This window comes from Cyprinodon tularosa, unplaced genomic scaffold (assembly GCF_016077235.1).
Source record: "Cyprinodon tularosa strain WSP-4 unplaced genomic scaffold, ASM1607723v1 ctg396, whole genome shotgun sequence".
In the NCBI taxonomy this organism is placed as follows: domain Eukaryota; kingdom Metazoa; phylum Chordata; class Actinopteri; order Cyprinodontiformes; family Cyprinodontidae; genus Cyprinodon; species Cyprinodon tularosa.
The window spans coordinates 43,086-57,447 of NW_024039114.1; the positions used below are offsets into that span (position 1 = coordinate 43,086).

General features: G+C 36.5%; 1 protein-coding gene across 4 annotated transcripts in view; it reads left to right on the forward strand.

Annotated features, from left to right (window-relative positions):
* Positions 1-2,366: 2,366 nt before the first annotated feature.
* LOC119791576 (vacuole membrane protein 1-like) overlaps positions 2,367-14,362 on the forward strand; it is a 105,627-nt gene continuing 93,631 nt past the window's right edge. For 2 of the 4 annotated variants that reach the window (XM_038297757.1, XM_038297759.1), the window contains exons 1-3: positions 2,368-2,514; positions 6,453-6,557; positions 8,581-8,719. In XM_038297757.1, the coding sequence (XP_038153685.1) occupies positions 6,476-6,557; positions 8,581-8,719 (221 nt within the window). In that variant the 5' untranslated portion in view covers positions 2,368-2,514; positions 6,453-6,475. Of the gene's footprint in view, positions 2,515-6,452; positions 6,558-8,580; positions 8,720-14,362 lie in introns of those variants that run through there. The other 2 variants (XM_038297758.1, XM_038297760.1) reach the window with 2 other exon arrangements.

Genomic DNA, 14,362 nt, shown 5'->3' on the forward strand with positions numbered 1-14,362 from the left:
TTATTTTATTTTTTGTGAGCCCAGCAATAAATTCCAATCTCTAATATGAACAAATAACTTCTACAATAATGAAGCCAATCTTTTTCAAAAAGAAATGTAATTACAAATGTGAGGTATATTTATTTAGGTTTAATTTTAACACTTACCTTAAAAGCAAGGAACAATTACACTGCAAAAAAATCGAAATCTAAATAAGTAATAAAAGTGATTTTTTTATTTATTGAGGAGGTGAGACACTTTGCCAATGGAATAAAACAATTTACATTTAAAATAGGGGGGGGGGGGGGAGTATTGTATTGTCTTATTTTAACTGCATATTATTTAATTATCTTATTTGAAGAGTAAAATACTCATTCTATTGGTAAACAATCCCATTTACATACTCAAGTTAAGGGTAAATACATTTCATTTAAGAACATTTTACTTATTTCTACACTGTTTTTGCAGTGTAAGGGCCTTCAGAATATGTGTCTATTATAGGCCTCCTCTTACAAAGTTCAGAATCTAACCCAGTTGGCCAAATATAAGAAAAAAAGAGTGAATCCAAACATGTTTTAAATGCGGGCAAAGATTTCATCTCAGACTCACTCTGGTAAATTGAATTCTAATTATAGATGCACTTAGCAACCTCTCACTAATTCTGCCTCCCAGCAATATTACAGCTCATTTCTAGGAAGATGAAAACTGATCTGCTTTCAGTTCAGCTGCACTGTTTCAACTCAACCAGCAGAGGCTACCCTTGCTACACATATCATCCATGACTTGCTTTCAAGCAGCTAAGAGCATTCATTTCTGCTGACCCCATTATGCAAACAGGATCAAACTTATGAAGGAGTTGTTGCCCCATTAATGTTTCTGCTTTACATACATCAGAAAATCAAAACTGCTTCATGAGATCCACAGGAACCCAGTGGCATTGGAAGAACTTGGTGGATAAACTCTGTGCCGTAAAACTGCTGCCACACATTTATCCTGACATGCATTTGGACTTATCTAAAAATCTGCTTTAAAGCAACCACTAAAGCAGTTATTTTCCTTTAATTTGTAGTTTGTCCGGCATCCAGATGGCCGCTAATTCAAACCTCAGCTCCATCTTTCTCAGTCGTTGTGTCCTTTAGCAAGACCCTTCATCCACATTGCGTACTGATGGTGGTCAGAGGGCCTGATGCCTGCGTATTGCGGCCTCACTTCTGTCAGTGAGCCCCAGGACAGCAGTGGCTACAATATACACACCATCAGTTTGTATGTGTGTGAGTGGCTGAAACTAGTATTAAATGCTTTGGAGTTCCTTGACTTAAAAAGGTGCACAATGAGTACAGGCCATTAACCATGGCATGTGTACTAGTACAGGAAGTCTAAAATGTGTGGCGTACTAATGTTTCTGGATATTAAGCTAAGATGCAGAAACATGATGGGCTTTTTCTGGACTGATACATTTTAAAGACTTTTTTTGACAACATTTTCTGAATTTAAGTCTGAAATCCTTTTGTCGACTTCATGTGACCATTACAGGTTATATTTAAGGGATTTCTACATTACAGAAATTATGTTGTGTTTAAAACATAAGGGAGCTAGCAAAATAGAAATAAAATAACTCAAAAAAGGTGTTTAATTAAAGCTCATTCTTGATTCAACATGGGTGAGATAACTCGTTTACGAAGAGCCAAGTAAGTTAGAATAATATATTTCACCCAAAGAATGAGCTCTTTGTTTTAAAACAGTTTTTTTAAATTCACTGAAGTTTTTTATACATATATAATTAGCTTGAATTGAAAAAATTGAAAAAAATAAATAAACAGTGGAAAACTAAATTAGTAGGCAGGCTTATACTTGCTATATGAATTGTATATCAAAGCTGCAATGCTCATGCCTGGCAATTTGTCAAAGTACCCCCCCAAAAAAAAATCCATGGCAGACTTTGCCAGAGATCAAATTGCATGTGCTTCAGCATCAGTTTACCAGAAAGGCGATGCCAGAGCATGATGTTCAGGCTGTGTACCTTTGCTGAATTATACTGATACATAACAGACTGAGGTATAGAACTCTTAAACAAGCTGAATGATATCTGAGGAGGACAGCTTTGACCTGAAAACTGTAAAATCCGGTGGTCAGTTTGGGAGTAAATTGGGTGCACTTGCTTTGCCCAGCTGCCTTTCACTCATCTGTGAAGAGCCCTGCAGAGAACTGGTGCATCTTTGAAGTTTGCTCCAGGAAAGTTATCTACTTATTTATAGACGTTTAATTAGACTGGCTCTCTGGAGCTTTGACTGGGCAAATTATAAGATCTTCCCCTCTTTTTGTGTCTCTTTTCTATCAGCCCCCCACCACCCCCCACCCTCAGCCACCCTGTATCTGTACTCTATCCCTCACTGGCCCCCTTCATTACAACACCCTGTACTCAAGTTATGATGCAGTTCATGGGTTGCAGACTATTGCCCTATATTACCAGTAGAGCTCCAGTACAGAGTTATATTTGAGCTCAGAGTTCCTTGTGGAAGAAAGGACGGCTGAACGGTGAGTTTACTCTCTGCATGATGCATCGCTTTAACACACAGCACTGTTCTACACAAGGCCGGCCTTTGTTTAACCTTCTGTGGATTTATAAACTCTTTTTGTGAACTTGAAATGTGGGGACTGATTAGGGCTTATTGAATTTCTCATCCTGGACTTTGAATGAGCAGTGTGTTGAGTTTCTGATTGTCTCTTGCTTAAGTTACTCAACAGGTCTGAGTTGTTTTGGAATGAGGGGGATTGCGAAATCCAGCACTGGAACAGTGCATTGCTACCGTGTCACACACAGGCTGGGGGGGTGTTATGAAAATGTTTATTAGCCACTTGTTGAGATGAATGCTTTTGAGTCTAATGAATAATCAATGTAGGTGTTCAATATCATAGAGCCTAGATTATATTTTTTTAGATGAGGGTTATGTTCTGCAAAGACTGTTCTCATAACTATGTGGCAACCAGACAGTATTTTGCATTACATTTGCACTGCTGAACCTTTACTCCTCAGCCAAAAAGAACAAATTATAGGGTTTCTGAAGAACAACTATTAAGGTGTGGTGTATACTGATGATTAAAAAACCTGATGAAAAGCTTTTGTTTGCAGTTCCCATAGAAATCCAAGAGTCCTGCAAACATCTTAACTTTTTAAATCATTGTTTTCATCTCTTTGGTCCTTGCACTCGTTTGACTGCGGCCTCAAATCGAACCTCAATGAATAATACCGTAATGTATCTACAGTACTAGCTAAGAAAATAATAATAATAAAAAGATCTTCCTCTGTGATAGATGATATGAGGATATGAATGCTTCCACTTGGTAATTCTGCTTTTTTTCTATAATATTACACAAAAAGAGAAATATACTGTCCCATTGTGAAGCAGGAAAACTAGTCCACTACTACTATAATACTATGCTATCAGGGAGTGAAAAATGTTAGTACTTGTGTGGTTTTCTACAATTCCCAAAAGCAGAATTGGAGACAGGTATTTTACTAATCAGGCTCCTCTCCGTGGAACCAACTACCAGTTTTAGTCTGCAACACCCTGTCTATTTTTTAGACTAGGCTTAAAACTTGCCTTTTTTATTGCTACAAGCTATAAACCTAAAAGCAAGGAAGGCTAATGTTATCCAGAGCTAACTGTAATTATGCTGCTATAAGTTTAGGCTGCTGGAGGACATAAAGACCACTTTTCTCTCACTCTGCTTCATTTTCCTACTGTTCTCCAGAGATCTATTTTTGCATTTATCGCTTTAACTTAATGCATATTATCTTTTCTCTAGCTCTTCATAGAAGTAGCATCTTACCTGGTGTTTATGTTTACTTCAATTTAGTATATGCATTTTTTTTATCCAATAGATTGTCCAACCCAGAGATGATCTGTTATGTTTTTCCCTTACAGTACATGAGCCGGCTGAAGGAGCTAGTGTGACTACAGACAAGACACATTAAGAAAAACATCAGCCGCAAATGCAACCATTTAGACTCCTACAGGGCCTTGTGTGCATAAATCCTCTAATTGTTGTTTTGTCCAGTTTTTACGCTGCTAAATAAGTTGGTGACTAACTACATAAAGAGTTCTAATGGATATATAGGGGCTTTAATCCATTACAACACTTCTCTCCCATCCTGCAATCTACACAAAACATTATGGGTTTTCAGCCCTGGGAGGCCAAGTTTAACGTATGTTTGAAACACTTTGAGTATTGAAAGAGGAGGTCGCGAATCCTAGAGCACAGGACGGAGAATTTAGCCCAGCGTGTCAGAGTGTTTGCTTGAGGAACTGAAAATTCCTCCAGATGGTGAGCTGCATACCTCAGTGTCAGAATTCCCATACTCACTGCTCGCTGACAGATTTCTGAGGACACAGATACTGAAGACTGGGAAATCCAATGCCTGTGCTGACTTCATTTGCATAAATACAAGGGAAACAAATTGAATTTTTTATTTTGTTATATATATTTTGCAATCTCAAAGATTAAAATAATTTTAAAACTACAACAAGAGACAGTTTTGTGCTCATAAATGTACAATATAGTACCGTAATATATAAAATACTTTGATATTTACACTCGAAAATAAATATTTTCAATACAGACACTGGAGCTAGTTTTGCTTTAGCTACAAGTACAATTCAAAAGAGATATTTGACCGCATGGAACACATGTCTTAGCAGAAGAGATGACACAAATAAACACATAAGAATGTACAGATTCTTATGTGGGGGGATATAATCACATGTTGTAATAAGAGGTATTCAGACATGTCAATATATATTTTACTTATGGGTTTGTATGTTTTTAGTGTTTTGAAGGAGTTCTGAAAATCATGCAGAAACTTCTTAAAACTATAGTTTTCAGAAAGCCTGACTATTTTCCATTTGCAGAAATGAATATTAGAACATCAAAAGAACCAAATCAGACTGTCAGTGTAGACAATATTTACCAACTGAAAATTTGGAATCAATTTTAAGTGATTGCCAGTCAGGTAAAGTGAGACCAGAATTTTCTAAGGTTCTGGACGCAGGAAATATCAGGGGTCAATCATTTCCTCCATAGTTATTCAAAATCCATATTAATCTACTCCAAATGTTAATTTCAACGGTATATTTGGTACAAAACATGAAATTTAGTCATTTAGTCATTTATTTTAATTGTTGAAAGCAAGAAAATGAAAAACGAAAAATTATAATCCAGAAACAACGCTTTAAAAATATTTCCAATGTGTTTAACTTTTTTTTTTTTTTACCGATTTTGTTTTTACAAATTTTCTTTTTAACATTAAACTACATAGAAATGAAGAGACTGTGATCTTTAAAATACAATTTGAAAAGAGTGCAATTCATAAAGCTGAATCTGTAAAACAGAAATTTGAAAATGTTGTTTTATTTTTTAAATTTCTTTAGTAAACTTGTTCCTTGCTTGCGACAATAATAGAACAGCATTCACTCCACCATAGAAGACATATTACAGTGTGCAAATATGCTTCTGGACAAGTACTGTAAATATTTGAGACATGTCTTATTGTCTGATTGAACTAAAACGAAACTGATACTAATACATTTGGAGAAAAAATAGGAAGCCTAAGAAAACTATCCTTACTGTGAAGTATGGGAATGGAAACATCATGTTTTGTTGTAGCTGGGTCTAGTGTGCTTGAAAAAAAAAAACTACCTGATGAGGAAAAATCTTTATCTCGAAGTATGATGTCATTATCTCAAAAAGTTAGTCTGGTAGTTAAAGGTGATTATTAGTCCTATTTTTTTCCAAAATTTGTCATGAAACTATTTTAGAACAAAAAAATAAACCTTTCAGATTCACCATTAAAAAGCCCTGATTTCAGTTCCATATATTTGTGAACAAAGCTGATAGATGTATGATAAACAGCCCACAGTCTGACTTAGTTACAACATTTCTATGAGGAAGAATGGGCCACAATACCAGAAAACTATGGTGACAAGTTTCTGAAAGGAAACCCAAATGTTTGACTCTAAGTCATACAGTTTAAAAGTAATTTTACTAAACACAGATGGAATGTATTTAAACATCTGGCTTTAAAGACTTGGTTTTCACTGTAGTGGGATGGTGTGCGATTGTTCTACTAGTTTATTTAGAGAAGATGAAAATCCTTTTTACATGAGGCAGCCATATGAAATCAATTGCAAGGTAGTTAAAGGATAAAAAAGACAAGAAGACTTTCATGTGCTCGCAGTGTCAAGACCATATGCCACTCAAAGCAGTCATTAAGTCATGCACAGGCCTGATCAGGTTACCAGTAAAATGCAGGCTGTAGCAGCAGGAAAACAGTGTCTGCTTGGCCGGAGAACGGAAAAGGTTTTAGAGGATTTGGGAATGATGCGTAGTTACCTGGGATTCTATGTTTGTTTAGGATTCATGTTGGTTTGGAGAGCAACCTGCATGATACTGAGACCCGTTTCTCTGCTCGACAGAACTCACTATCAGTGAAAGGAGAATGATGGCGGAGAGCGGAGTCGAATTTGAGCAACCTCAAAGGCGTCTTGGTGACAAGAAGCAAGACAATGGAGAACTGACAGGTAAGAGTAATTTATAGCGAGGCACCAGTTTATGCCCATGTTAAACCTTTTGAGCAGGGGCACCGCCACAAATTTGGGGCCCCATATAAGACATTGACATCGGGCCCCCACCCAAAAAAAGATTATGCAAGCTTTAAAACTGCTATAAAGATGGACTGAAGAGCTTAATTTACATTTTAATAAAATTTTTACTGTTCAATTTCAACAAATGAAAATTATCCACACACGAAAAAGATAAATATACTTTAACTTTACATTAAAAATCATTCTCTCAAAATAAGAACAGCTTATTTAGAACAAAAAAAAAAAATTATCTATGTACAGATGAAAAGAAAATAGGTTTTGTATTATTTTGTTTCGCTATAAATTTAAACAAAGGACAGTTTATCTTTATGCTGTCGCTGAGAATTTATTTTTCATTAAAGTCTACATATAATGACAATAATGGTCAATATATTCATGCTTTGTTTCGCTTTTAATCCTGAAAGATCATGGATAACACAAAGATAATTTATTTTACTGGCAGATTTTTTTTTATATTTGAAATATTTAGTGAGACACATGTTTACTTGTTTTTGTAGGGCCCCCCCCCTCAGTCGATGGCACTTGGAATCTTCCTTGGCTATTGACTTAATAGTGTGTGCAAAACTATCCAAACAAAAAATCTATAAAACAGTCGCAAATCGATTTGTGTGTTTCTTCAGTCATTTTCACACCTGGTAGTCAGGTAGATTTGGACCAATTAGGGACCAAAATTGCAACATTGTTACTATTTTCATCTGGTGCAGCTTGCATTCACAAGGAAATTTTTCAAACCGAAACAAACCTGTTGATCCACCTGTTTACCCCCACCTGCAGTCCGGTTTGTCCATCACCACTAAAACATGTCTCTATGAGCTGCAAAACCATTACCCTGCATCTTCATTAAGGGTTTGCAAAATAATAGTCATGACGATGCATCGCAATTTTAATTTTTGTGATCTACTGCATCGATTCTTGAAGGCAAGAATCGATTATTTAAAAAAAAAATGAACAAATAAAATACATTAATGGTTGGCGCACATCAGCCAAATCAAGTGGAATACAACTTCCAGTCCAGCAGATGTCGCTGCGGATGTGTTGACGCCCGCTGCTTTGAGTCACAAGCATGTCCGGCCGAGGGATATTGAGACAAGTCATATGAAATAAAACATGGAAGACACTATGAAAATTCGCCCCACGGCTCCATCACATTTAAAGTCAGATCTTTGGATGCATTTTGGCTTTAAAAACAAAGAAGGTAAAAACGAAATTGATATGACGCACGTAATTTGCAAAAGGGGAAATGTCATAGATTTGAATGTTTTCGTTTCATTGCAATCTAGGTCCTCAAGGCCCCCTGTCCTGCAGGTTTTAGAGGTTTCCTTGCTCCAGCACAGCTGATTTTAATTGAAAGCTGATTAACAGGTTTTGGTCTACTGCAATCATTATAACCAGCTGTGCTGAAGCAGAGAAACCTCTAAAACCTGCAGGACAGGGGGCCTTGAGGACCGAGTTTGGGGATGCCTGGTTTAAAGGACCGATGAGGCCATGTAAACGGCACTGATTATCCTTATTTTGTTGTTTTAAGTTTGATGAATCCTAAGATCTTTTTGTCAGTGTGTCCACGCCAGTAATAGTAATATTTCTGTCCAGTATTTGTTTCCATGGCAACACCTCCAAAAGTCGTTTCAATAAATACAGCTATGTAGGAATTCAGTTGCTTTCAGTTATGTATCAATTGAAGACACTATCCAGATCATACCCAGCCAGTCAGCCTCTGATAAGGGCTGTATCCTTTTCTTACAGTGTTCAGTGAAAATATCGCAATGCATCGCAATATTTCAAGTATCATGATGCATCGTGATAGAATCGCATCGTGGCATGTGAATCGTGATTCGAATCGAATCATGACTTCTTTGCCAATACCCACCCCTAATCTTCATACATTTATATCAAATATGTTAGCTTGTCTTCAGTTCATTTATGTTTGTTTGTGGTTTAGACTCAAAGTTTCTTGTGGAAGAGAAGAATCAGAGAGACAGGGAAGACCAAGAAAGTCTGGTGTTATGGAAGAAACCTCTGCTCACACTTTATTACTTCTCCCTGGAAATGCTCATCACTCTTAACGGGTGGATATTGAGGTAAGGAAAATGCAAAACAATAATACACATCCATACAGCTGATGCAGTCGTCCATTTCATAAAAATACAAGGAAAAAAGTACTAAACATTGTAAAACCTGTTTTTTCTGAGACCTCTCTTCTTAAACCTGAGGGTTGTGTCTTCTAAACCCTTTTTATTTGTTTTATAAAAAAATGAAAGCCCTAGCAGTTAAAATGGAAAATATACGTGGTTCTAGACAAGGGACAACAGGGGCCAGTGCTCCTGTACAATAGGTCCCGGCCCCCGTTATGGCCCCTGACTGAAAACAGACTGAAAAAATGAAAATATATTTTTTATTTTCCTTTAATTAGAGTAGGAAAGAGACAGTTTGCAGATGGATTGAGATGATGTACATTAAAAATATCTACTTATCATATTTGAAGAGCAAAGATCCTAATTTCATTGACAGAGCATCTAATTTTCTTGGTCCAAATACAGGAAAATAGTATTACTCTTATTAATACATTAATACATTTTTCTTGTTTAGAACAATTTAATCCGAGCAATACTAAATATGTTTATGATGGTATCCACTAATAGATGAGAATGGAACTAATTTGTCCCTTGGACCAATTAAAAATGTTACAGTTTAGTTTGACAGTTATTTAGAAATTGAAGTTAGTTTTAAACTTTAGCCGTATTAAATAGGATCACAGTTTTCATCTGTTACATCAGAGGCCCCTTTCACAAAGCAGGTTTTGTCATGATATTGGTCTTTCTCATCACTGCTTATCTAATCTACCTGCACCTGCCTCTATTTAAGGTGCCTGCATCCAGTATTCAGGGCCAAATTATTCTTTATCTGTCTAGCCAGTGGTGAGGGTGTTTATAGTGTACCTTGGTGTTTCTAATTTTCTGATCCTGACCTGTAATGCCTTTCAACCACTGAGCCTGCCTGTTAACATCTGATCACAGTAGTTAGAGTGTTTTTAGCCTACCTGAGGGTTTCTGATTACCTAATCCTGGCCTGTTCTGCTGCTCAACCATTGATCCTGCCTGTTCCCATCTGGACGGTTTGCCTGACCTGGCTTTGGACTCCCAGACCTCTGTGACTGCCTGTTCCTGTTCTGATCTGTTTGCCTGACCTGGCTTTAGACTCCTGTACCACTAAGCCTGCCTGGTTCTGTTCTTATCTGTTTGCCTGACCTGGCTTCAGACTCTGAATGTTCTTTGGGGCTGTAGCATCTGGGACACTCTGGGTGGCGCCTGCTACATATTGATGGCAGCCCACCAGCTGGATCCTACAATTGCCTTCGAGTCACTACGGGGTTTGGGATGGTACTTAATGTGGCAGACCCTCAGTGGGAAAGCGCACGTTCCTCCAACTTCAGGTTACACTCGTTTCACACTGACAAATCAGTTAAATTCAGTTTATTTATATAGCGCCAATTCACAACACATTTCATCTGAAGGCATTTTATAATTCACCAGATCATACAGTCAAATTGATTCAAAGTTTTCTATCTAAGAAAAACAAGTTGACTGCACCGACTCTCACACTAAGCATGCTTGTAGCAACAATGGAGAGGGGGAAAAAATCCCTTTTGCCAGGAAGAAACCTCCAGCAGAACTGGACTCAGTGTGAGCAGCGACCTGCCAATGAAGGGGTTTTTTAAAGGATAAAAAGCCAAGATAGAAGAAAAAAAGAGTTTAAAAAAAGGGGGAAACTTTTTAACCCTTTAAGCCCCCCAAAAGGGGAAACCCCCTTTTTGGGAAAACACCAGGGGACAGGAAAGAGCCCCCAATTGGCCTCCCTTTTTCAGGGGGGAAGGGAACATAAAAGCGTAAGGTAAAAACAGTAAACCCGGGAAAAAAGGGGTCAAAAACAAAAATTTAAATTTTAAAATTCCTGGGGGCAAAAATTAAATTTTTTCTCCATTTTAAAACCAAATAAATTGTTTTTGAAATGTAAAAACAGAGGGAGCCATTACCCGTTAAATTTTTTCTTTTTTTCCCAGCGGGGAAATAGAGTAGAATTTGCCAGGGGTTTAAAAAAGGGGCCACTCCCCCGGTCTAAAAAAGCCGAAACATCCCTAAATTAAAACCTTTTTTGGTCCTGGGGCCAATTTAAAATGGTTTTTTTTTAAAAGTAAAGCTTTAACCCGGATTTAAAAGTGGGCGGGGGGTTTTTCCCCTTTTACGGTTTTAAAACCCCCTGGAAGGGGGTTTTCCCTGGGGGAGCCCCCTGAAAAACCCCTTCTTTCTTTTTTAGGACCCCACTTTCCTGCGATTGAGGTGAGGGTCCGTTTGGAATGCACCTGGTTTCCCCGGAACAGCCCCTTCAAAAAAGGGGGCTATTGGGGGTTAAATTTCCAAAAAATTTCCATAAGAAAGATAAAACTTGCACCCTTATATTTGGGGGTAGTTTCATTCCCACAAGGGTTTTGGGGGTTTTTATTTAAAATCCCCTTAATTTTGGACTAGGCCCTTTTAAACCCCCAAATTTTCTACCCCACAAAACGATTTTATTAAAAATTTAAATTTTAAAAAAATTAAAATTTTTTTTTAAAAAAAATATATAATATAAAAAAATATTATATATATATATATTATATTATATATATATAAAATATATATATATTTTAAAATTATAAAATAAAAATTTTATAATAAAATATATAATATATTATTTTACGGGGTGCTGGCAAAAAATTTTAAATATCTTTTAAAAAAGTAGATTAAATTTCGAAATTTCCCTTTTTAAAAAGTAAAAATTTGGGTATATTAAAATTCATACTTTACAAAAAAAAAACCCATATATTTCAGATGTTTTTTTTTGTTTAATTTTGAGGATTACAAATAAAACAACAAATGAAAAACCCTTCAAATTCACCCATATCAAAAAAATTGAAAATTACTGAAGACCAATAAAAAAAAAGGGTTTTTATAAAAAAATGTTGGCCAACTGAAAAGTATAAAACCTGAAAGTTTGGCGTCAGAAATCAGTTTTTTTGGGGTTGGGCCTCCTTTGGCCTGTATTACGCAAAAAAGCGGCGGGGGCATGGAGTCGTTTCGGGCCCCTGGGGGCCCACTGCTCATGTTTTTAAATGATAGCCCGGGTTTGCTCAAAAAAGGTGGCTTTTAGCTTTTCTGAATTTTTGGGGTTTTGGGTGTTTTTGGGAAAACTTCTTCTTCCCCAATCCCCCCCCATGTTTTTTCTAGGGTTTTTTAAGGGGTCGGGAAGGTTTGCTGGAAAAATTTAAAAAACGGGGTTTCCATGGTCCTTAAAAACCGGGGTACTGGTTAGCTTTCCCACGGTGTCCCGGTCCCAAAGCCCCTGTTGGAAAATAAAAATTTTTGCATCTAAAAAAAAATTTGGGGTCGGGTTTGGCAGGAAGCATGAATTTGGCTCAACAACTTCCTGGAAATGGGGGCTGGGGGGTTAAAAACCCTTGGACCCAGGAAAACACAATGGCCCAAAAACCCCCAGCAGATGACATGGAACCCCAAAAACCATCACGACTGTGGAAAAATTTAACCCCGGGAAACTTAAAACAACGTGGTGAAGGGGGCCCTCCCCTTCTTTTCCCTCCGGGAATTTTGGGCCCTTTTGGTTTTCCCAAAAAGGAAAAATGCAAAATTTACTTTTAAAATCAGAGAAACTTATTTTGGGACCACTCCCCACAGTCCAGCCCCTGTTTTCTTTAGCCCAGGAAAGAGGGCTTCGGACGCTGTCTGGGGTTTTCAAGAGTGGTTTTAAACAAAAGGGAAAGCGACAGCAGAAACCCATGCCCCTTTCTTTTAGGGTCGTGTGGGGGTGTTTTTTAAGCCCCTCCCCCAAATTTTCGGGTCCCTCTATTGGGGAATTTTCCCCCCACATTTTTAAAAAGGGGTTTTTTTGTTTCACAATCCTCTCCAGGGTGGGGTTTATCTCTCGTTTGGGTTAACCTTTTTTTGGACCACTTTTTTTCCCTTCCCTTCCCCTTTCCTTTTTAAGGGTCCCTTGGAAAACTAAAGCCTGTAAAAAGGGCCCAGCCTTTTTAAAAGCGAGGGGCCCTTTTTGTGTCTTCCCCCTCCTTTGTGCAAGGGGGCCCATGGTCGTTTTTTGGGAAAAAATTCCCAAGTCGCGGGTTTTTCCCCATGTTTGTGTAGCCTATAAAAACTAGACGGGAAAGACCTTTTAAAGGGTTTTTTGGGGGGTTTTGGGGATTTTAATTAGCTGATTTGAGTGGGGCACCAGGGGCCATAAATTTTAAACCCTTTTTTCCAAAAATATTCAAAATTTTCAATATGATGAATTTGAGATTTTCATTTGTTGTCTTTTTGAAAACATCAAAATTAAACAAAAATAAACATCTGAAATATATGAGTTTGTATGTAATGTATGAATATAATATACAAGTTTCACTTTTTAAATGGAATTACTGAAATCAATCTACTTTTTCATGATATTCTAATTTTATGACCAGCACCTGTATATATATATATATATATATATATATATATATATATATATATATATATATATATATATATATATATATATGACAACCTTTAAGCTCTAGGGAAAATGTTTATACGGTATCAGGCACAGAGGTTGAGTAAATTCTTCATGAAACAGAAAACTCAGGGTTTCTCTGATTTTACGTTTAGAAAACATAAAGATTCCATTAAGCCTGCTTCCTGAAATGGAACCCAGTGGTCTGCCAACTTTGATTGACAGCCACAGCTAAAACTGGAAACCGGTATGCCACTTTTGAAAAATGGTATATGCTATTTCAAAAGTGGCATATGCCATTTCAAAAGTGGCATGCGCCAATTAATAAGTTGTATGTACCAAATAAAAAACAGCATATGACACTTTGAAATGGCATATGCTAATTTCACCAAAGGAATGGGTGCTGAATTTCATAATCTGATTTTATTGACATTACATTATGGGGAGATTTTTTTGTTCCATCATTGTTGTAAGCAAAAACATGTTTTTTATATCAAATTTAAAAAAGCAATCCGGGAATGAAACTTTGAAAAAAAAGACTTTGAGAGTAACTTTGTTGTTTTCTCAGATTTATTTTCTAATTTTGTTATTTTTTTCAGATTTAGCTTTCAGATTTAGTTTTTTTTCCAGTTTGTTTTAAAAAATGTATATTTACATACTATATATTTTCAAAATGTATAATTTTTTTTTTCTTTGTTTTACAAATTTTATATTTTTTTTTATAGTTTTCAGATTCTGTTGCATTCTTTTCGAATTGCGTTTTAAAGATCACACTCTTCACTTCTGGTGATGGGCTTTCCTCTGGAGTGAGGACAGAAGATTAATTTCTATTGCTTGAACATACAGTAAGCAACAACATTGTATCGATCAATGAGTCAAGAGCGAGTATTTGTATTGGCCTTGAAGTGAAGAGAATGTGATCTGTAAAATGCAATCTGAAAATGAAATATATATACCGTATATACATTAAATTTGAAGAAAAGATTACATTTGAAATAAAAAAATATATTAGAACACAGCAAATGTATCCGCATGCCATTTTTGTTTATTAAAAACCTTTTTCAAAGTTCCATTTTTAGATTGCATTATTTTTCTAATTTACATTTCTAAACTGTCTTCTTTGTGTGCAACAATAATGGAGCACATTCACTTCATACTATATAAAAAATCCACAGTTGAAGTCA